This window comes from Oncorhynchus keta, chromosome 20 (genome assembly GCF_023373465.1).
Source record: "Oncorhynchus keta strain PuntledgeMale-10-30-2019 chromosome 20, Oket_V2, whole genome shotgun sequence".
In the NCBI taxonomy this organism is placed as follows: domain Eukaryota; kingdom Metazoa; phylum Chordata; class Actinopteri; order Salmoniformes; family Salmonidae; genus Oncorhynchus; species Oncorhynchus keta.
The window spans coordinates 15,106,912-15,132,445 of NC_068440.1; the positions used below are offsets into that span (position 1 = coordinate 15,106,912).

The window sequence follows — 25,534 nt, forward strand, 5'->3', positions numbered from 1 at the left end:
GGCTGAAGGAGAGGATGAATCGATTCAATCAGAACAGAATACAGGGTATTTTCAGAATAAGGCAGAAACAGATCAAATTTGTAAAAAACTTTAGTGAACTGGCGATTTGTAACATTTTAATCGGTTTTCTTACCAATGCATGCTTGATTTGGATCAATTTGGGCTACCGGGTGGGCAAATAAATTCACCCGTGGACCGAATTTGGTCCGTGGGCCACCTATTGGGGAACCCTGACCTACTGTATTGAGCATTCTGGAGTTAGGATGTTTTTGTTTTGGTAATTCAATTATTTTCAGAATTCAGTGGCTTTACTCTATTATCAGTGATTCGATAATAACAGTAAGTAGCGATATCAGATTATTGGCGAATCTAATTTGTATAAAACTAAATTATGAATGAGATTATTTGCCTAGCAGTCTGATTACACAATACAGTAATTGCATCCAAATCTCATTCCAGATATTTCATAGGGCACACAAACACACTCGTGCAAGCACAAACACACACTCACAAGGCCATAAGGAACCTGTTACTGACCTGCCTTTCAGCCCATTGGCCAGTAATAGGATTGTGGTTATTCTGCCTGTTACCCATTTCTTAACATTCACTAGGAATCAGAAATACTTGTCATTTCAATTTGGGCTGATAATGAGAAAGGTGTGGATAAAGAATTTTACAATCACCATTAGCTGTAGCAAAAGCAGCAGCTACTCTTCCTGGGGTCCACACAAAACATGAAAAATGACATAATACAGAACATCATTAGACAAGAACAGCTCAAGGACAGAACTACATACATTTTTAAAAAGGCACACGTAGTCTAAATACAGTTGAAGTCGGAAGTTTACATACACCTTAGCCAAATACATTTAAACTCAGTTTTTCACAATCCCTGACATTTAATCCTTGTCAAAAATTCCCTGTCTTAGGTCATTGAGGATCATCACTTTATTTTAAGAATTTGAAATGTCAGAATAATAGTAGAGAGAATGATTTATTTCAGCTTTTATTTCTTTCATCACATTCCCAGTGGGTCAGAAGTTTACAAACACTCAATTAGGATTTGGTAGCATTGCCTTTAAATTGTTTAACTTGGGTCAAACATTTTGGGTAGCCTTCCACAAGCTCCCCACAATAAATTGGGTGAATTTTGGCCCATTCCTCCTGACAGAGCTGGTGTGAGTCAGGTTTGTAGGCCTCCTTGCTCGCACACACTTTTTCAGTTCTGCCCACAAATTTTCTATGGGATTGAGGTCAGGGCTTTGTGATGGCCACTCCAATACCTTGACTTAAAGCCATTTTGCCACAACTTTGGAAGTATGCATGGGGTCATTGTCCATTTGGAAGACTAATTTGCGACCAAGCTTTAGCTTCGTGATTGATGTCTTGAGAGGTTGCTTCAGTATATCCACATAATTGTCCGACCTCATGATGCCATCTATTTTGTGAAGTGCACCAGTCCCTCCTGCAGCAAAGCACCCCCACAAATTGATGCTGCCACCCCCATGCTTCACGGTTGAGATGGATTTTTTACAGCGGTTTTGGAGCAGTGGGTTCTTCTTTGCTGAGCGGCGTTTCAGGTTATGTCGATATAGGACTGGTTTTACTGTGGATTTAGATACTTTTGTACCTGTTTCCTCCAGCATCTTCACAGGGTCCTTTGCTCACTATCACAAAAATAACAAAGAGAATAACCGAAACATTCCTGTAAGGTGCAAACACTACACAGAAATGAACTACCCACAAAAACCATGTGGGGAAAAGCTACCTAAGTATGGTTCCCAATCAGAGACAATGATAGACAGCTGTCCCTGATTGAGAACCATACCCGGCCAAAACAAAGAAATACAAAAACATAGAAAAAATAACATAGAATGCCCACCCAAATCACACCCTGACCAAACCAAAATAGAGACATAAAAGCTCTAAGGTCAGGGCGTGACACAAAGAGCCACTGAGTTTGAAGGTAGGCCTTGAAATACATCCACAGGTACACCTCCAATTGACTCAAATGAGGTCAATTAGCCTATCAGAAGCTTCTAAAGCCATGACATCCTTTTCCGGAATTTTCCAAGCTGTTTTAAGGCACAGTCAACTTAGTGTATGTAAACTTCTGACCCACTGGAATTGTAATACAGTAAAATAATCTGTCTGTAAACCATTTTTGGAAAAATGACTTGTGTCATGCACAAAGTAGATGTCCTAACAAACTTGCCAAAACTATAGTTTGTTAACTATATAGTTTGACTCCAACCTAAGTGTATGTAAACGTCCATCTTCAACTGTATCAATGTATGCAAACAAACTGTCAAATAGGGGAGAGGCATTGTGCCACGAGGTGTTTCTTTATCTGTTATTTGAGGTTTGCTGTTTATTTGAGCAATATAAGATGGAAGGAAGTTCCATGCAATAAGGGCTCTATATAATACTGTACGTTTTCTTGAATTTGTTCTGGATTTGGGGACTATGAAAAGATCCATAGTGGCATGTCTGGTGGGATAAGTGTGTGTGTCAGAGCTGTGTGTAAGTTGACTATGCAAACAATTAGGGATTTTCAACGCAATGATGTTTCTTACAAAAAGAAGTGATGCAGTCAGTCTCTCCTCAACTCTTAGCCAAGAGAGACTTGTCACGCCCTGACTGTAGATTGCTTTGTGGGTTTCTATTTTTAGTTTGGTCAGGGTTTGATGTGGGTGGGTATTCTATGTTGTAGGTCTAGGTTTTCTTTTTCTATGTGTTTGGCCTGGTATAGTTCTCAATCAGAGGCAGCTGTCTATCGTTGTCTCTGATTGAGAGCTATACTTAGGTAGCCTGTTTTCCCATTTTGAGTTGTGGGTGATTATTTTCTGTTTAGTGTTTTTGTTGCACCTTGCAGAACTGTTAGATTATCGGTTTGTTGTTTTTGTTCCAGTATTCATCTTTATTAAAAGTCATTATGAATATGTACCACGCTGCACTTTGGTCCTCTTCTCCTTCTCCCAACGACAATCGCTACAAGACTGGCATGCATAGTATTTATATCAGCCCTCTGATTACAATGAAGAGCAAAACGTGCCGCTCTGTTCTGAGCCAGCTGCAGCTTAACTAGGTCTTTCCTTGCAGCACTGGACCACACGACTGAACAATAATCCAGATGAGACAAAACTAGAGCCTTCAGAACATGCTTTTTGGAGTGTGGTGTCAAAAAATCAGAACATCTCTTTATTACGGCTAGACCTCTTCCCATCTTTACAACCATTGAATCTATATGTTTTGACCATGATAGTTTAAAATGTAAGGTAACGGCAAGTCATTTAGTCTCCTCAACTTGTTCAACAGCCACACCATTCATTACCAGATTCAGCTGAGGTCTAGCACTTAAGGAATGATTTGTATCAAATGCAATGCTCTTAGTTTTAGAGATGTTCAGGACCAGTTTATTACTGGCCACCCATTCCAAAACAGACTGCAACTCTTTGTTAAGGGTTTCAGTGACTTCATTAGCTGTGGTTGCTGATGCATATATGGTTGAATCCTCAGCATACATGGACACACATGCTTTGTTTAATACCAGTGCAGGTCATTGGTAAAAATAGAAAAGTGTAGAGGGCCTATTTCATACCATCCTTACTTCCTGTCCATTCAGTGTGGTGCAGGCCTTGGTCGCTTCACATGCCTCGGACTCAAACACATCAGTTCTATCAGAGCGGAGAGTGTCTGCATTCCATTCCTTGTTAAAATTGTGCACTATATATGTGATAGGGGCTTTTTGGGACTTAAGTATGGTGTCATGTTAAGCAGACAAACACTTACAGTGCCTTCAGAAAGTATTCACACCCCTTGACTTTTTCCACATTTCCGAATTGTATTGTGTAGCAGCCTGATAATCGGCCATATGCACGACTCTCTGTAGTGCCTTGTGGTCAGATGCCAAACAGTTGCCATACCAAGCGTTGATGTAACCAGTCAAGATGCTCTGAATGGTGCAGATGTAGAACTTTTTGAGGATCTGAGGACCAATGCTGAATCTGTTCAGCCTCCTGAGGGGGAAGAGGTGTTGTCGTGCCCTATATACAACTGTGTTCATGTGTGTGGACCATGACAGTTCTTTAGTGATGTGGACACTGAGGAACTTGAAGCTCTCAACCTGTTCCACAATACACCCAGTCACTACAAAGATGCAGGCGTCCTTCCTAACTCAGTTACCGGAGAGGAAGGAAACTGCTCAGGGATTTCCCCATGAGGGAATCCCCATAAATTACAGAGTGAAACATGCATCCTGTTTGCAATAAGGCACTAAAGTAATACTGCCAAAGTTGACAGATTAATTAACTTTTTGTCCTGAATGCAAAGTGTTATATTTGGGGCCAATCCAACACATCACTGAGTCCAACTCTTCCTATTTTCGAGCATGGTGGGGCCTGCGTAATGTTATGGGTATGCTTGTCGGTCGGCAAAGACTAAGGAGTTTTTTTTTTAATACAAATCCTAAAGGAAAACTTGGTTCAGTCTGCTTTCCAACAGACACTGGAAGACAAATTCACCTTTCAGCAGGACAATAACCTAAAACACAAGGCCAAATATACACTGGAGTTGCTTACCAAAACAACATTGAATGTTCCTGTGGCCTAGTCACAGTGTTAACTTAAATCGGCTTGAAAATCTATGGCAAGACTTGAAATGACTGTCTCGCAATGATCATCAACCAACTTGACGAAGCTTGAAGAATTTTTAAAGGAATAATGGGCAAATATTGTACAATCAAGGTGTGCAAAGTTCTTAGAGACTTACCCAGAAAGACTCACAGGTATACGTATATTGACTCAGGGGGTTGATTACTTATCTAATCAAGTTATATTAGTGTTTTATTTTCCATTCTTAAAAAAAAAAAATATAATAATTCTTCCACTTTGTGTAGATCATTAGACAAAAAAATGACAATGAAATATATTTTAATCCCACTTTGTAACACAACAAAATATGGAAAAAGTGACTACTTTCTGAAGGCGCTGTACAACCAACAGAATGGCTAAAAACCACATCTGGTAGAATAAGATAAACAAACAGCATGATCCTTTTGGGTGGTGAGGGGCAGAGCAGTGTGTGTGTGTGTGTGTGTGTGTGTGTGTGTGTGTGTGTGTGTGTGTGTGTGTGTGTGTGTGTGTGTGTGTGTGTGTGTGTGTGTGTGTGTGTGTGTGTGTGTGTGTGTGTGTGTGTGTGTGTGTGTGTTGCGCAATACAAGTGGGTTAGTCTTGTTTATGATAATTCCCCCAGACTATTCTCCTCTATGCTGTATGTTAGGAGTCAGGGTGTGTGCATGTGTTTGAAGCTAGACTACACCCTTCATGCTGACACTGTAAAGAGAAGACAAGTGTGATATTGTAGCTGACAACAGTATAATGCTCCTGAATACAGTATAATGTGTATAAGTACAGCTTACATACAATACAAACATTATATTGCTCCATGAAAAGGTTTATCACTTTGCATTATATTGGCTTTATTCTCTGGATTGGTGACGGTGATTTTCATAACATAATGTCGTGGGCAGAGCATGCACGCTTTCCTTACAAAGCACACCAAAAACAGGTTTCAAAAGTAGACATTTCTGTTATAAAACAGATGGCTGTGACATAATGATCATGAGAAAAAGTTGTTCATGCAGGTAGGGTAGGGTATTCATTTGAGCCAGTTCGCGACAGCAGGAAAATTTAAATTATTATGTTGATTATAATTCATTTACATTTTTGTTGGGGGTTAAACATTTTTTGTAAGGGAAAATCGAGTCTGATATTTGGAAATGGGAAATTAGTATTTTTAAACCTCATATACACTACAAGTTTAACATTTCCTGCAACAGGGTGATCAACTTAAGATCCTACATCTGCACTGTATAGCTTAACCATAACATTTATTTGTTTTTAAATATACAATGAGTGTACAAAACATCTTTCCATTGATGTAGACTGACCAGGTGAATCCAGGTGAAAGCTATGATCCTGTAACGGCTGTTGGAAGGAGAGGACCAAGGTGCAGCGTGGTATGTGTCCATATTTATTTAATGAACACAGAAATAACAAAAATAACAAAGCGAACGACCGAAACAGTTCTGGCTGGTGCAGACACACAACAGAAAACAATCACTCACCACTCAAAATAGGAAAACAGGCTACCTAAGTATGGTTCTCAATCAGAGACAACGATTGCCAGCTGCCACTGATTGGGAACCATACCAGGCCAAACACATAGAGATACAACACATATAACACAAAACATAGAATGCCCATGCCAACTCATGCCCCGACCAAACTAAAATAGAGACATAAAAAAGGAACTAAGGTCAGGACGTGACAGTACCCCCCACCCAAAGGTGCGGACTCCAGCCGCGAGCCGTGGTGGCGGCTCTTGAGCCATTGTCTTGGCCCACTTAAGTGGCGCCTTCAGAGCGGCGACCCTCGCTGCCGACCTCGGACTGGGGACCCTTGCAGCGGGCCCCGAATAGACGGGAGACTCCAGCAACGCCGGACAGGAGGGAGACTCCGGCAGCGCCCGGAGTGAAGGTTGACTCTGGCAGCTCCTGACTGACGGGCGGCTCTGGCAGCTCCTGACAGTAGGGCGGCTCTGGCAGCTCCTGACAGACGGGCGGCTCTGGCAGTTCCTGACAGACGGGCGGCTCTGGCAGTTCCTGACAGACGGGTGGCTCCGGCTGCTCCAGACAGGCGGGAGAACCTGGAGCCGCCGCTCATCTTTCGCTGCCTCCAGCTCTGCCTTGGGGTGGCGATATTCCTCAGCCTGTGCCCAGGGTCCCTTGCCGTCCAATATCTCCTCCCAAGTCCAGGAGTCCAGAACCCTCTGCTCCTGGTTACCATGCTGCTTGGTCCTTTCTTGGTGGGTGATTCTGTAATGGCTGTTGGAAGGAGAGGACCATGCTGCACCTTGGTCCTCTCCTTCCAACAGCCGGTACAGATCCCTTATTGATCTTAACTTAACTTCAATCAGTATAGATGAAGGGGTGGAGACAGAAGGATTTTTAAGCCTTGAGAGAATTATTTTATTTTTCATTTATTTACATTTTTTATTTAACCTTTATTTAACAAGGCAAGTCAGTTAAGAACATTCTTATTTACAATGACGGCCTACACCAGCCAATCCCGGACGACGCTGGGACAATTGTGCGCCGCCCTATAGGAATCCCAATCACAGTCGGTTGTGATACAGCCTGGATTCAAACCAAGGGTGTCTGTAGTGACACCTTTAGCACTGAGATGCAGTGCCTTAGACTGCTGCGCCATTCGCGAGCCCAAATTGAGACATGGGTTTTGTATGTGTGTCATTCAAAGGGTGAATGGGCAAAACAAAATATTTAAGTGCCTTTGAACGGGGTATGGTAGTCGGTGCTATGCGCAAAACGGTTTGAGTTTGACAAGAACTGCAAAACTGCTGGGTTTTTCACACTCAACAGTTTCCATTGTGGGTCCACCACCCAAAGGACATTCAGACAACTTGACACAACTGTGGGAAGCATTGGAGTCAACATGGGCCAGCATCCCTGTGGAACACTTTTGACGCCTTGCCCTGACGAATTAAGGCTGTTCTGAGGGCAAAAGGGGGGAAAGGGGGGTGCAGCTCAATATTAGAAAAGTGTTCCTAATATTTTGTACACTCATTGTAGGTTCAAAGTGGCATAAATCCCACTTGAAATGACGATGAACATAATCGGTGTGTAATGTCTAACTCTCATGGAGATACTATGGCGGTGTGAGACTCCAAACCTCCCCTCTGTATTTCAGCAGCATCCTTCCCTATCTGTTCGTCTAATCCAGCGGGTGTATTGTAGAGCACAGTAAAGCGTCTGTGATACTGTTGTTGGAACATGCAGTTCCAGAGCCTCTGTTCGTCTCTTTGGCCTATGAGGGCAAACCTTATCTCTTAACAACATGCATCTCAGCCCTCCTCTGGCATACAAATGAAAGACTCACTTAGGAGCTGTTTCTCTGCTCTCGCCCTCTCGCTCTCTCGATTTGCTTTCTCTGTCGGCTGTTTCTATCTCTGTCTTCTCTTCTGCTCCCTTTCTCTGCCGGCTGTCTCTATCTCTGTCTTCTCTTCTGCTTCCTTTCTCTTCTGTATGCTCGCCTCTGTCTCTGCTCCATCCATCCCTTTCTGACATGTTAATCCTGTTTGAACTTGGAAATGTAGCCATCTTGTATTAGTGCTGTTTGTGTGTATGCCCTCATTTATCCCTCAAGCACATTTCATTCAGACTGCTAGTTACTGAGCTGTGCTATCAGTGCTTTGCAAGAGGTGAAACAAAGGTATGTGACTACCATTACCAATCGCAATCAAGTTTCTGACTGAAAAGCCGTTCAAATTTGCCAAAGGCCCATCTCTCTAAAGAAAAGTCCAGCTAACATAATAAAAGTTGTTGCTAACCTGCGAGCATGCTTAGTAAAACAGTCATGTTCTGGGTTCAGTTCTCCCCTAAACTCACTGGAGCTTGTAATTTAAACGACAATAACATGACATTGTTAGGCTCTAATGTGGATTTAAAGTGGCGCTGAACACCACGGAGTAACAACACTGAGATGAGGAAGGACAGCACCCTGATAAAGTTGGGTCTGAGAGAGAGGAATTAAAGAGCCATTACATGGTAAGGGACAGTAGCCTTCAAATAGATTGTCAACCATACATGTAGCCTTCCCGCTAAGGGCTTGTATTACTAACATGTCTGTCATCCATGGTTATGTTAAAGATAAGATAATGCCTTTATCATCCCTGTGGGGAAATCTTGGTTGCAGTACAGTATATTCAGTGCATTCGGAAAGTATTCAGACCCCTTCCTTTTATCCACATTTTGTTAAGTTACAGCCTTATTCTAAAACGGATTTTAAAAATATATACAGACAAAGCAAAAACTTTTTTTTAATGGTTGCATGTATTATAAATAATAAACATAAATATCTTTCCAATGAGACTCGGAATTGAGCTCAGGTGCATCCTGTTTCCATTGATCTTCCTTGAGATGTTTTTTTACAAATTCATTGAAGTCCACCTTTGGTAAAATCAATTGATTGGATGTGATTTGGAAATGCAGACACCAGTCTATATAAGGTCCCACAGTTGACAGTGCATGTCAGAGCAAAAACCAAGCCATGAGATCCAAGGAATTGTCTGTAGAGTTCCAAGACAGGATTGCGTCGAGGCACAGATTTGGGGAAGGGTACCAACATTTCTTTGCAGCATTGAAGGTCCCTAAGAACACAGTGGCCTCCGTCATTCTTAAATGGAAGAAGTTTGGAACCACCTAGACTCTTCCTAGAGCTGGCTGCCCGGCCAAACTGAGCAATCAGGGGAGAACGGCCTTGGTCAGGGAGGTGACCAGGAACCCGATGGTCATTCTGAGAGAGCTCCAGAGTTCCTCTGTGGGGATGGGAGAACCTTTCAGAAGGACAACCGTCTCTGTAGCACTCCACAAATCAGGCCTTTATGATAAAATGGCCAGACGGAAGCCACTCCTCAATAAAAGGCACCTAAAGGACTCTCAGACCATGAGAAATAAGATTCTCTAGTCTGATGAAACCAAGATTGAGCTCTTTGACCTAAATTCCAAGTGTCACGTCTGGAGGAAACCAGGCACCATCCCTACGGTGGAGCATGGTGGTGTTTTTCAGCGGCAGAGACTGGGAGACTAGTCAGGATCGAGGGAAAGATGAATGGAGCAAAGTACAGAGAGATCCTTGATGAAAACCTGCTCCAGAACGCTCAGAACCTCATGACTGGGGCAAATGTTTATCTTTCAACAGGACAGCGAAAACAACGCAGGAGTGGCTTTGGGACAAGTCTCTGAATGTCCTTGAGTGGTCCAGCCAGAGCCTGGACTTGAACTTAGCCAAACATCTCTAGAGAGACCTAAAAATACCTCCCCATCCAACCTGACAGAGCTTGAGGTGATCTGCAGAGAAGACTGGCAGAAACTCCCCAAATACAGGTGTACCAAGCTTGTAGCGTCATACCCAAGAAGACTTGAGTCTGTAATCGCTGTCGAAGGAGCTTCAACAAATTACTGAGTAAAGGTTCTGAATCATGTAAATATGATATATAATTTATTTTTATTTTTATACATTTGCAAAAATTTATAAAAAACTGGTTTTGTTTCATCATTATGGGGAATTGTGTCTAGATTTATGAGAGGGAGGAAAACGATTTAATCCATTTTAGAATAAGGCTGTAACATAATAAAATGTGCAAAAAGTCAATTGTTCTGAATACTTTCCAAATGTACTGAATACACTGAGTGTGCAAAAACATTAAGAACACCTTCCTAATATTGAGTCAACCCGACCTTTTTGCCCTCAGAACAGCCTCAAATAGTTGGGGCATGGACCCAATATTAGGAAGGTGTTCTTAACGTTTTGTACACTCAGTGTATTCAGTACATTTGGTGTCGAAAGCGATCATGAAAAACACAGCAGTGTTGCAGTTCTTGACACAAACTGGTGCGCCTGGCAACTGTACTACCAAACCCCATTCAAAGGCACTCAAATCGTTTGTCTTGCCCATATACCCTCTGAGAAGCACACACACAGTCCAGGTCTCAATTGTCTCAAGACTTAAAACCTTTCTGGGAACGGGCGCAGTATGGAGTAGTTTGGATGAATATGGTGCCCTATGTAAACTGCCTGTTACTCAGGCCCAGAAGCTAGGATATGCATTAGCATGGTAGTATTGGATAGAAAACACTCTAAAGTTCCAAAACGGTTAAAATAATGTCTGTGAGTATAACAGAACTGATATGGCAGGTGAAAACCTGAGGAAAATCCATCCAGGAAATGCTCTTATTTTGAAATGGCTGTTTTTCCATTGAAATCCTATCCACCATACAAAGACTTATGACCCAGTTCACGATCCCTATGGCTTCCACGACATGTGGCCAGTCTTTAGGCATTGTTTCAGGCTTTTACTCTGAAAAATGAGGGAGAAACACCACTTTCAATGAGTGGACAGTGGAAATCTCCAGAGATGTTTGCTGCGCGTGACCAGGAGTGCGCCTTTCTTGTTTTTCCTTTTCTATTGATGGAGATATGGTCCGGTTGAAATGTTATTGATTATTCAGACAAAAAACAACCTGAGGATTGATTCTAAACATCGTTTGACATGTTTCTACAAACTTTTATGGTACTTTATGGATTTTTCGTCTGCCTGCTGTGACCGTGCTTTGTGCCAATGGATTACTGAACAAAACGCACCAACAAAACTGAGGTTTTTGTACGTAAAAAGGGGCTTTATCGAACAAAACAAACATTTATTGTGTAACATGGAGTCTTGTGAGTGTAAAAATCCTTCTTTAACCGTTCTCCTCCTTTCATCTGCACTGATTGAAATCAAGGGATCATAGCTTTAATTTGGATTCACCTGGTCAGTCTATGTCATGGAAAGAGCAGGTGTTCTTATTGTTTTGTACACTTAGTGTATGAAAACGCATAATCAGGCATAGACATGTACTGACAATAAATGCAGGTAGAAAAGGTGCAGTTCCTGAGAGATCAAGGATTAATCTGTACACTATACACATCCGTACACGCAGTCAACTACAGTGTTGATGGTACCAGCCTACTTATCCTACTGGTGGTTGGGTTTCATTCCACTGGGACAAAGGATTGTCTTGTTCTACTCCTTTTGTGCCCCGGTGCCCTGTAACGCTATACTTAGAGGTAGAGCTCAAACTCCTGGTAAAGAGGATGTCTGGGGTGCATCAATACCTTGTGAGCCTTTTGTGAGGTTCTCTCTTGTCATGAATGACCTCCAGACCTGTCTGCTTGACCCCCAGCACCTTACTAAGTTACAGAGTTAACTTTTTGTTGTTGTTGCATATTTCTCTGACATGCTACATGTTATGGAAAAAAACAAGTGCTTGGGTTTGTCTGCTCTATAGATCCATTTAGTTTCAGTCGTAATCAGATTACATTATAACCAAAACCATGTTATGATCAGCTACATGGGGTCAGGACATATTAAGATTAGTAATGGAATGCCGAGAGGACATATTTAAAAATGGATCTACGCAACGGAGTAGAACAATGACCTTATTACTGTGTCTGACAGAGAAAGAGATGATTCCATAATGTTATTCATTATGTGAATATACTGTAAATGCTATTCATTAAGCATGTTGCACAGTATTTGTTTTCTCAATGATGTTGCAACTGACTAATCAAAAGAAGATATGGACAATAACTTTTCTGTGTCATTGTATCATGTATCATGCGCTCATCGTGCAGGCATGTATTTCAGATACAAATAATAATTGTATAGATTCTTGAACTGGATTAGTGAATCAAGTTGCTGTGAAGATTTTCCACTGTTTCATTATTTATGGACTAGAAAATTATTTTTATTTCTGGGCTGACTCTCTTCCGCTTGAACAAAAACTGTGTTCTCTCTCCGATCTAGGATCATCTCCTTCTCGCTTGTCATACTCAACTGAGAGTAATTTATTTGATAAGTGAGGCTAGCTACTGTATGCATACTTGATCAGCCACAGCTACATGGTTTTACTTTTTACCATTTTGCTGAGATGTTCTATAATTTAATATTAATAGACTGATGGATGCTGTCAGAAAGTATTCACACCACTTTACTTTGATCACATTTCCACATTTTATTGTGTTACAGACTGTTTTTAAAATGGATTCAATTCAGATTTTTTTGTATCTGGCCTACACACAGTAGCTGTAATGTTGAAGTGGAATTATGATTTTCGACATTTTTACAAATTAATAAAAAAGAAAAGCTAAAAAGTATTCAGTCAATAAGTATTCAACCCTTTCGTCATGACAAACATTTTGCTTAACAAGTCACGTAAGATGCATGGACTCAGTAATAGTGTTTAACATTATATTTTTGCAATAATAGTATTTAACATCATTTTTGAATGACTACCTCATCTCTGTACTGGGGCTTTAATATTTTCCTGGTATTTTACAATTGTTCCATCCCGAGAATAAATCACTGGATTTGATTAGCGCTTTGATCAGCATGAACATTCCATCCTGAAGCTATCTGAGCCTGATGAGACATATATTAAACTGCACATAACGCACGACACTACACAACACTAAAAATATACATTAATTGCTCTATAACGGTGACAAACGGTGCCCACAAATAGCCTACCTAAAGCTGTCCCAACAGCAGTCCCACAATCTTACCACTGCTACATCTGGCTATCAGTGGAGCCTTGTCTGGCAGCGAAACAGTTCATTCAGCAACATTTACTGCCTTTAAAAAAAACATCGCTGTTAAGGCTGACTTGCTTAAATAAATGTGGATTCTAATGACATTTAAGATGTACAAACTATGGCATAAGGGGATGACAAGCGGATAAGAGGCAATCCGTAATTCCGATTAAAATATTAATGAGTGAGTTAGGATGGACACAGTCAGTATAACTATTTGTTTAGCACTTTTGAAATGTACCGTGACATAATTCAGAACATGGGCATAACACGGTGCCTGACCAGTACGATGCCCTCTCTCTCCACGGTAAGCGCGGGGAGTTGGCGCAGGTCTCCTACCTGCCTTAGCCACACTCCCCGTGTGCCCCCCCAATACATTTTTGGGGCTGCCTCTCGGGCTTCCATGATCATCGTGCCAACTCCATACGCCGGTATCCCTCCTCACACTGCTCCAGAAAATCCCAGGCGGGCTCCGGCACTCTCCCTGGGTCGACCGACCACCTGTTTATCTCCTCCCAAGTAGTGACATAGTCCAGATCTCGCTCCCATGTCCAGGGGTCCTGATATCGCTATTCTGTAACGATTGTCTTCGTTAGAAAGAGAGGAGGACCAAAATGCAGCGTGATGATTATCCATTTTTTAATGGGATACTTAAACAACGCACAAAAACAATGAACCGACAAAAAAGAACGAAGACGAAACAGTCCCATAACGTGAATACCAACACAGGAACACTGGAAACAGGAACAATCACCCACACCCCACAATACAAAACAGGCTATCTAAATATGGTTACCAATCAGAGACAACGACTAACACCTGCCTGTGATTGAGAACCATATCAGGCCAAACACATAGAAACAGACAAACTAGACATACAACATAGAATGCCCACTCATATCACACCCTGACCAAACAAAACATAGAAACAAACAACGCAAACTATGGTCAGAGTGTGACACTTTCACGATTTGCCCAAATGTACCTGGGTGACTTCACACTAAATGTCCTGTAGCTCGCTCATACTTCAAGTTATCCGTCTGAAACTTTGCACATACACTGCTTCCATCTTGTGTACAATTGTGTAATTCTCTTGCATTTCAAAGATGGTGGTAGAATCTTTTTGTTTTTTTGGGGTATTTTCTTCTACCAGATCTATTGTGTTATATTCTCTTACATTCAGTTCACATTTCCACAAACTTCAAAGTGTTTCCTTTCAAATGGTTTGAAGAATATACATATCCTTGCATTGGGGCCTGAGCTACAGGCAGTTAGATTTGGGTATGTCATTTAGGAGAAAATTGAAAAAAAGGCGGCTATCTTAACTTTTGGCAGCAATTACAGCATTGAGTCTTCTAGGGTATGATGCTACAAGCTTGGCACAGCGTTTCTTCCATTGTTCTCTGCAGATCCTCTAACGCTCTGTCGGAATGTTGCTGCAAAGCTATTTTCAAGTCTCTCCAGAGATGTTCGATTGGGTTCAAGTCCGGGCTCTGGCTGGGCCACTCTAGGACATTCAGAGACATGTTCCAAAGCCACTCCTACGTTGTCTGTGTGCTTAGGGTCATTGAATCTTTGTCCTATTGAATCTTTGTCCCCAGTCTGAGGTCCTGAGTGCTCTGGAGCAGGCTTTCATCAAGGATCTCTCTTTACTATGCTTTGTTAATCTTTTACTTGTTCCTGACTAGTCTCCCAGTCCCTGCCAATAAAAAAACATCCCCACAGCACGATGCTGCCACCACCATGCTTCACTGTAGGTTCTGATGTCTTTGAGCTCTACGGACAATTCCTTTGTCCTCATGGCTTGTTTTTTGCTGTGACATGCACTGTCAACCTTATATAGACAGGTGTGCCTTTCTAAATCATGTGCCATCAATTGAATTTACCACAGGTGGACTCCAATGAAGTTGTAGAAACATATCAAGGATGATCAATGGAAACAGGATGCACCTGAGATCAATTTCGAGTCTCATGAATACTTATGTAAAAACCTGATGAGGAAAAAAAGGAATTTAATCCATTTTAGAATAAGGCTGTAACGTAACAAAATGTGGAAAAAGAGAAGTGGTCTGAATATTTTCCGAAGGCACTGTGCAGTACATGTCTGCCATTGTACAACCCCAATGCCATGATTAAATAGAGAACAAACACACCAATAATTTATTTAAAGAATTAAAGCTAAATACCAATATTTCTAAAAATGTATATAAAGCATTTTGGAATGAAATTTCAAATTTGAATTATATATTATATCGCTATTTATCCTATTTATAGGATAAATAGCCTTTTAATGCCACATTCAAACATTGTATAATGACAGTCAATAATACACCATCCACCAACAAACCACCATGACACACCAGTTATCTAACATGGTAATAATGATGTTGATACTGTGGTGATTAGGAAGCCAGAGGCCAGGGAACTCTATTTGTAACAGAGCGTACCTCCCAATTGGCACCCTATACCCCATATAGTGCACTGCTTAGGAAGGAATAGGGTGTCATTTGGGATGGATACAGATTCACACAGCCACAGCACCAGCCCAACTTTGATTAACTTTATTTTCCATCATCGTACACAATTAGTTAGTAAGTTAGCTTCCTCGGGATTAAAGATAAAAGAGTGGATTCAAATAGTGTCATTTGGCAGAAGCATGTTTCTAATCACGCATTAGCGGCCTTCATAATAAAATGGAGAATGGAGATGGTGATGAGTATGTTGTCTCTCTCTCGCACACATTCTCTGTCGCTATAATTCTCACAGTTCATGCATGCAAATCACCCAGATGGAATTAGTGGTGGAGGGTTGGGGGGGTTGGGGGGAGTGAGGGATGTGTCATGAGGGGTCCACATCTTTGTGGAACATAAGTCCCATTTATCCCAAATTAGGATGGGTGCGGCTGTGCGCCCCTTTGATGTTCCTCTAGGCAGGGGGCTAGGGGGCTGGGGGGTGTTGAAGGGGATGAGTAGGGGGAGGAGAGGTGGTATTGCTGGAGCACAAGCAGATGGTGATGAAATGGACTCATACACATACACACATACACACGTACACACATACACACATATACACAAGGATAGAGCTACATGGAAAAGTGGTACATCCACTATCCTTCTCCTATGTTCACAATTGAGAAATAATGTATCTGATTTGAGATCAGTAAATATTTCCGATGTCAGAGTAGTTTGAAACGGTAGAAAAATCTATGTGTGGGGTGGTGTCTTCAGATCAATGACAGTTAACAAATGCATAAAATAAACATTTACGCATTAAATACATCGAAATGACAGAATAATACTGTTGTAGGATCTTAATTTGAGACAGTTTGCTACGGCAGGAAAAGAATCATGCAGCAACGGGAAATGTGAATTATCATGTGGATTATAATTCATTATTTTGTGTAGTGGTTGATCCATTTTTCATCAGGGCAAATCAAGTCTGACATTTTAAAGTGGAAATGACAAACTTTAGAAGCCTTTTTAAACCTTGAATATGCTGCAAATGTGCATTTCCACAAAATTCTCACCAACAAAAGAGTGGTTACATTAAGATCCTACATATGTACATCTGTGCTGATCTTTAATTGATTACAGCTGCATCCAGCTGTTGGTAATGATCGGTTGGGGAACAATTCACATTTAGGGATCTGAAGAATTGCTTTAGACATACTTCCAGGAATTAACAGAGGTTTACAGCATGGTTGATGAATAGTACAGTTCTAAAGTATGTAGTACAGTTCTAAAGTAGGTAGTACAGTTCTAACTATAGGTAGAAGCACACTATGTTATGACCAAATGAAGTGACCTGGACTGACTGACCAGTCCCATGGCAGACAAGGGATTTCATCTTCCTCTTCTGATTCATCCTCAAATCCTTTCATAGGTGGTAGCAGAGCGCAGAATAATGAAATTGTGGTGATGTTAATAAATGTTCTTTATGCATTTTATCCTCTCTTTCTATCTCCAGGAATATGATGATGGATACGGGACAGCTTACGATGACCAGGGTTATGACTCCTACGACACTAGTTACAGCAATCAAGGACAGAAGTAAGAGTCCGTTTCCTGTTTCTCAGGGCTGTACCTAAATGTATTCTCCGGGTCTCCTTGTCATCCTAACCCGTGTTTTAGCAAGACAAAACTATAGATATAGTACATATTATTGGTGTACACCCTTATTCTTTATTAGTTAAATAGGGGGTTAAAGGATACGTGGGTGGGCAAATCAAGTGGACCCTATAAGGATTTGTCTTAATAAAAAAGACATTGTTTGTCAGAGGTTGTTGGCAGTATATTGCATCAATGCTTTACATCAGATTAACCTGTTAGCATGCTCGTTCTCCATTAGCAGCTTGTGAACCTACACATCAGATTAGCATGCTAGTTCTCCATTCGCATCCCTATACATCAGCATATTAGCATGGTAGTTCTCCAAGTAACAGCATGTGAACTAGAGGTCTTCACAAATCGGGTCGGATCCTGCTCGTTGGCCACGGGCTTGGAATCTGTGTGAACATTTGTGAAATACACACCAGATCTGAAATTATATTTGAAGAGATTAGTTCCTAAACAACAGAAATGTAAATTGCACTCAATAACATTTTATATTTACAGTTTGTTCTCTTAAATTATTGTCAGGGGGTTGGTCCCCTTTCATCAAACCAAATATGTCAATATCATTTTGTGACAAAACAACATATTTGCTTCATGAAAACCAGCTACTGCGCACTTCACATGATGCGGGGTGAAATGGGCAATATGCATACTTGTTGTGGGCGAGGAGGAGGACATTACTCGAGTCAAGTGTGAGATGTTTGACTCATTGAGGTGCTAGACTGATAGCGCTAGGCTTATCTGCAGAAAATATTGCATTTCCTAATGTTGAAAGGCTACCGTTTTCTTGATTGTGTATGGCATGGATAAGTATAAGGAATATCGGGAAAACTTTCCCCTTCAATTATGAGTATTTTATTAACTCTCCGGGTGGTAGCCGTGAATGACTTTTCTATCAAACCCACATCCAAACCAATCTCAGGCTGTATTGGCGAATTCTGTAGGCCTAGAGGATTATGTACATTTAATTTAGAATAAAAAAAAATGGTGCTGTTATAAAGAGTTGGATCTGAGTTATAGAAATAGCCTACAAAAATAGGGAATACTAACCTAGAAATACAAATCTTGTTGGAAATGACACAGAATATAAATAGGAGACTCCATCCTTCTGAAGCCTATTCCAAATTGAAAATCATGCTTGCTGATCAGACCTTTGCCTACCTTTAGTCTAAATCAATGTTTATCAAAACAGTTAAATTGGCTGGATTGTAATGTTGCTCAGTAAAATAATTAGCTGCTCTCAGTCTTGCAAGCGATGGTCATCACAAAAAGAAATCATCCTGCTCAAATATTTGGTCAACAGAAATAAGGAAAACATTTCTGAAAATGAAATCTCCATCTAACTATAGGGATGTCATTATGAAAACAGCATCCATCTGTCGGTAATGATCGGCTGGGGAACAATTCACATTTAGGGATTAGAATTACTTTTGATAGCATTCCGAGAATCAACGGAGATACAAAAACATTTCATAGAAAGAAACGAGGTCATGAATATTATAGTTCTGAAGGAGAACGAGATAGTTCTGAATTATAGATACCGTAGAGAAACATCCTTTACATCATGACCAACAGAAATGAAACAGCCTCTAATAGATTGAACTCTAATGGAACATAAGGAGGGGCGACCAGAACAGCCAGGAATGAACAGTGCACGACTTAGTGCCAACATGGAAGAACCAGTTTGGGGGCTCAGAGTGAGATTGAGGGGAAACAAGCTTTTGAACTAAATAATGTTGATAGCTGTCTTTCTATTGTAACTTCTCAATCTGATGTCCTGTCATGACGTATTTTAACCATAATGCCATAGTTTGACAAATACCAGTGAATCCCTTGTGATAATATTTTTTATTCCTATTTTCATGTGTCAGGCCATTGTTGCCTCATGAAGCCCAAATGGCTGTTTGGTTGTTTGGATCTATGTAACAGCAACAGAAGACCATGCAGCTACATGGCTGTTTGGTGTCCTATAGCTCTATGCAATACAAACCAGGGGTTGGAACCGGGTCAGGGAACAGAACCAACATTTTTCAAGGAACAGAATCAGAACCAGGAACAAAAGTGATCTATACTGTTCTGGAACATGGGAACCAGTTATTAAAATGATGTTATGTTCCGGGCATTTATGTTCCATGTTTTTATTTGAATTCTGGTGCCACTCTGCACACACAAGCTTGTTAGCTAGCTAGCTCTAGTGCAACGTTAATGCAACTCTCAGAAGTTCAAAGACATTCAAAGTTCCTTCATAGAAACCGCTCCTCTGTAGGTATAATTCTGTGGGCCTAATTCAGATTATACATGTCATAAGATGCCCAGCACTTCAAGTCAAGCCTCCTACTCCACCCTCTCTCGTTCTCTCCCAACTCTCAAAATGTCACTTGTCTCTCCAATGCACCTAAACAACTATAACCCAATTGGTCACGTAATCTAATTATTTTTTATTTTATTTCACATTTTTAAAAAGGAACAGAAAGGAACAATATAAACCGGTACTTTTTGGGGGTTCGAACTGGTTCAGAACTATTTTTTGCTAGTCGGAACAGTGGAAGGGAACCCCAACAAATAATGGTTCTGTTCAGAATGAAACAATTGGGAAATAATGTCCATTCCAACCCCTGATAGAAACAGAAGACCCTGCAACTAAACGCACAGAATTGATTTTCTCATATCAAGGGAGTGATCACCCTCACCATGTCACTTAAGGTCAAAGGACTTTGCTATGGCACGTTGGCTTGTTTGCTGCCATCTCTCTCTTTTATCGGTCCTGCATCAGGGATGCTTCCCAAATGACACCATATTCCCTATATAGCGCATTACTTTTGACTCTGCTCAAAAGTAGTACACTAAATAGGGAATAGGACACCATTTGGGATGCATCCCTGCTGTTGTCACACCATCTTCCCTCCTCTCCTTTATTCTGTATGTTCTGCTTGCATGGGCAGTTTCAAAGGCCTGATTGTTGCTGCACTTAAGATGTCAAAAATCGCATTAGTGGCAGCTGTAAGGGGGGTAAAGGAGAGAGAAAAAAAGAACATATTAGCCTGTCCCATGCTTTGTGAGGAGGGATGGTTGATGTTTTCTTTTGTGGCCGTGTCAGGATATATGTCGCCAAGGCCAGGCAGCCTACATCTCTCACACACTCTCTCTCTTGGGATGGCAGGTAGCCTGGCTGTTAAGAGCATTGGGCCAGTAATCAAACGTTTGCTGGTTCGAACACCCCAGCAGAAAAAAAAATGTTTTGCCTAACTGCCCTCGAGCAAGGCATTTAACCCCCAACAACAACTGCTACCCGGGCACTGATGACGTGGACATTGTTTAAGGCATCCCCCTGCGGAGGGGTTGTGTTAAATGTGGAAGATATATATTTTTGAATGCATTCAGTTATGCAACTGACTAGGGCCCATGTGTCAATCTCATTCCACGCAGGGCCGAGTGTCTGCAGGTTTTTGCTCCTTCCTTGGACTTGATTAGTAAAGGTAACTGATTAGTAACTGATTAGTAAAGAACTCCCTCACCTGGTTGTCTGGGTCTTAATTGAAAAAAACAGAAGACACTAGTCCCTCCTTGGAATGAGTTTGACACCCGTGCCTTAGGGCCAGAGTCTCTGCCCCCCCCCCGTCCTCTATGTAGTTGGGGTACATCTTAAAGGGGGGTACATCTTAAAGCCTGCCTGCCTGCCTGCCTGCCTGCCTGCCTGCCTGCCTGTTAGATCTGCAGAGAAGCAGAGGGAGTCACTGGGGTTAGGCTGGCCCTGAGCCCTGGTGTCTATCTGCAGCCATGTGGTGAATAATCACAGAGGCTTAAGGCTGAAGACAAATGGAGTCCATCATGTAGAGGCTGGGTGGGATGTGTGTGTGTGCTTGGTTTGGTGTGTGTGTGCTTGGTGGGGTGTGTGTGCGTGTGTGCTTGGTGGGGTGTGTGTGTGCTTGGTTTGGTGTGTGTGTGCTTGGTGGGGTGTGTGTGTGCTTGGTTTGGTGTGTGTGTGCTTGGTGGGGGTGTGTGTGTGTGCTTGGTTTGGTGTGTGTGTGCTTGGTGGGGTGTGTGTGTGTGTGCTTGGATTGGTGTGTGTGTGTGCTTGGTGGGGTGTGCTTGGCTCTGTTCTGCCCAGAGGCATGATGCTAGACTCAAAGAGATTTTGAGATCTGTTGTCTGGTTAGAAATGGTGTGCGTCCCAAATAGCACCCTATTCCCATTATAGTGCACTACGTTTGATCAGAGCCCATATGGTAGTAGTGCAAAAGTAGTGCACTATATGGAATAGGGTGTCATTTGAGACACTCGCTTAGGCTGACTAATGGGCTACCAGACTTTACAGCGTCTTCCTCCTGAGACACACTAGTCAGTTTATTTACTTATTTTTGTTGACTTATTTAAGTCTCAAAACTGCCTAGAACCTTTTTTTTTTGAGTGTAGGTTGTTTATCATCTACATGATCATGTACATCTCTTGCAATTTCTTAGAACATGACAGTGTGTTGTTTAAAGTGTAGTTGGATGATTGCAACCAGCCTGCTTTTTATACTCTCAGAATGTGTTTTTACTCTCAGTGGGTATTTGTAAATATATACAGTACACTGCAGTACACCCCCTGTTTACAGGACCTACTAGTAATCTTTTTAATGTCTCAGAAACAAATACATTATTTTTCAATCAAAATAATCACTATTTCATAGGAAAATGTATTATTAAGAAATATTGTTAACCAGACAAGACCCTTTGAGTTCTTCTTTCACCTGTAGAGTAACAGCCTTCATAGACACTAGCAGCCCTTTTCACGATACACCATATTAGGTTTATTAGGTACACCCACTTAGTACCGGGTCGGACCCCCCTTTACCTCCAGAACAGCCTGAATTCTCCAGGGCATGGGTTCTACAAGGTGTGGTGTTCAAACATTGCTCAATTAGTATCAAGGGACCTAGCGTGTGCTAGGAAAATATTCCCCACACCATTACACTACCGCCACCCCCACACCATTCTCCTTCAACCTCTCTCATCAACGACCTGTTTGCACCTGAAGGACTGCCGCTGACTGGATGTTTTTTGTTTGTCGCACCATTTTCGCACAGACTTTCTTGTTTCCTAAACCGTTTACCACACTGCAAAGCCAGTGTGTACAGCAAATACAGTACAATACTGCGGTCTATAGTGCATACGGTACAGAACATTTCCTTTTTAAGGTCATCCAATTTAGATCTGCTGATGGACAAAAGGTACAGCCCTGTTTTACCCCGGAGCCCAATCTCAGCTTGAGCAGGTCAGAGCGGTAGCAGGGCTGGAACAGGGAAGGACCCAGGGGAGTGTTAGACTGGATCCATGGACAAGACGTCTCCCTAACAATGCCTCACAGAGCCTGAGGAGCTCACTGCACAGTCACCAACCACATCAGAGCACTGGCTGGGCGGCAGGCAGGCAGGACTTCACTGGCTGCAGGATAACAAGCAGAGCAATTTACTACAGTTGGTTTCTCCAGTGTCTCTAGTATGATATCAGCCCTTATGCCTGGCGGGGAAAGAGGGTAACCATTCTGGAGAGTTTGTTTTGGGAATTCTGGGCAAATACACTGTATGTCTACTATACTGTAGACATAATTGAGGTGGACATACTATTCCTGCTAAATACAAGATATGTAACTTGTTTTCAAATTGTAATTTCTGATAATAACCTAAACAACATTGTATAACATATTTAGTCAACAGGAATGTAGCAGATCCACATTGAAAGGAAATATGAAATGGTTCACAACCTTGAAACATGAGACTTTTAGCTAAACGGTGGTTCTTCTCAGTAGTTCGGAGACATTTACATGTTTCAGAAGAGAGGGAAAGCCTGGAGGAACATCTTGGAACGCCAAATCAGCATGACATCCATGGCAGCTTCAGCACCAGTCAATAGCGGTCAATCTTCGGTATGAGCGCCATCATAGCCTTTTTTCTACGGCATTTAATACACCGACCCAACCCAACGTTATTATTACCTGAAGCCAGGTCAGTAGATGTGTGGGTATTATTAAGCAGTTGGAAGGTCAGCTGAATGGAGAGACTGAAGGAGAATGACTTTCATTGTGTTAGCAGATAGGGGGTGATCTCCCTGTAGGTAAATGAGGAGGATGACAGGTGTTGCTCTGGGTGAGGTCATACAGAGGTTGGACACACACAGATCGGTTTGGATCAGAGTGTTATTTCATTCCTGACACCTATAATACTACAGGGGCCTCTCGCCTCTTCCCTTCCTCTTCCTCTTCCATGGCTCGTCAGCCTGCTCCCACAGGGCCGTGGTTACAGGGAGGAGGGCCGCGGTTACTGGGCTAGCTGTGACAGCATTTTAAAGGGCAGACACATCCCCTAGGAACAGTTGTAAAACTCAATACAGGAGACAAGTGTGGAGGTGTGGAGGTAAAAGGTAGCACAGAGCACAGGGGACTTGTGGAGATAGCAGTGAAGGGGGAGAACCATTCTGAGGTAGGACAGAGCACAGGGGACTTGTGGAGATAGCAGCGAAGGGGAGAGAATCATTCTGAGGTAGGACAGAGCACAGGGGACTTCTGGAGATAGCAGCGAAGGGGAAATAACCATCAGAGCACAGGGGACTTGTGGAGATAGCAGCGAAGGGGAGAGAACCATTAGAGCACAGGGGACTTGTGGAGATAGCAACGAAGGGGAGAGAACCATCAGAGCACAGGGAACTTGTGGAGATAGCAGCGAAGGGGAGAGAACCATTAGAGCACAGGGGACTTGTGGAGATAGCAACGAAGGGGAGAGAACCATCAGAGCACAGGGAACTTGTGGAGATAGCAGCGAAGGGGAGAGAACCATCAGAGCACAGGGGACTTGTGGAGATAGCAGCGAAGGGGAGAGAACCATCAGAGCACAGGGGACTTGTGGAGATAGCAGTGAAGGGGGGAGAACCATTCTGAGGTAGGACAGAGCACAGGGGACTTGTGGAGATAGCAGCGAAGGGGAGAGAACCATTCTGAGATAGGACAGAGCACAGGGGACTTCTGGAGATAGCAGCGAAGGGGAGAGAACCATTCTGAGGTAGGACAGAGCACAGGGGACTTCTGGAGATAGCAGCGAAGGGGAGAGAACCATTCTGAGGTAGCACGGAGCACAGGGGACTTGTGGAGATAGCAGCGAAGGGGAGAGAATCATTCTGAGGTAGGACAGAGCACAGGGGACTTGTGGAGATAGCAGCGAAGGGGAAATAACCATTCTGAGGTAGGACAGAGCACAGGGGACTTGTGGAGATAGCAGCGAAGGGGAGAGAACCATTCTGAGGTAGGACAGAGCACAGGGGACTTGTGGAGATAGCAGCGAAGGGGAGAGAACCATTCTGAGGTAGGACAGAGCACAGGGGACTTGTGGAGATAGCAGCGAATGGGAGAGAACCATTCTGAGGTAGGACAGAGCACAGGGGACTTGTGGAGATAGCAACGAATGGAAGAGAACCATTATGAGGTAGGACAGAACACAGGGGACTTGTGGAGATAGCAGCGAATGGAAGAGAACCATTATGAGGTAGGACAGAGCACAGGGGACTTGTGGAGATAGCAGCGAAGGGGAGAGAACCATTCTGAGGTAGGACAGAGCACAGGGGACTTGTGGAGATAGCAGCGAAGGGGAGAGAACCATTCTGAGGTAGGACAGAGCACAGGGGACTTGTGGAGATAGCAGCGAATGGAAGAGAACCATTCTGAGGTAGGACAGAGCACAGGGGACTTGTGGAGATAGCAGCGAATGGAAGAGAACCATTATGAGGTAGGACAGAGCACAGGGGACTTGTGGAGATAGCAGCGAATGGAAGAGAACCATTATGAGGTAGGACAGAGCACAGGGGACTTGTGGAGATAGCAGCGAATGGAAGAGAACCATTATGAGGTAGGACAGAGCACAGGGGACTTGTGGAGATAGCAGCGAATGGAAGAGAACCATTATGAGGTAGGACAGAGCACAGGGGAGAGAACAGTTATGGATGTCTGAATGGCAAGTCTTGGTGGGTCGTCCACCAACAGTATGTGAACAGAGTACCAATGTAGACCACCATGGTGTGAATCAGTTGTGGAAAGAACCCGATAAATCTGAGTTATACTATAGAAACGTACAGATCTAGGCATGAATAGGCCTAGGAAATATGTGGCTGGTATTTCAGGCTTTGCAAACACACAGAAGTACATTAGTTCAAGAGAGTTAATTAGTTCAACACAATGTAATTG

At 42.4% G+C, this 25,534-nt stretch overlaps 1 protein-coding gene across 4 annotated transcripts in view; it reads left to right on the forward strand.

Annotated features, from left to right (window-relative positions):
• Positions 1–25,534, forward strand: part of LOC118398960 (KH domain-containing, RNA-binding, signal transduction-associated protein 3) — a 174,391-nt gene that overhangs the window by 135,235 nt on the left and 13,622 nt on the right. For all 4 annotated transcript variants that reach the window (XM_052472155.1, XM_052472156.1, XM_052472157.1 and 1 more), the window contains exon 7: positions 17,178–17,260. In XM_052472155.1, the coding sequence (XP_052328115.1) occupies positions 17,178–17,260 (83 nt within the window). The remainder of the gene's footprint in view (positions 1–17,177; positions 17,261–25,534) is intronic.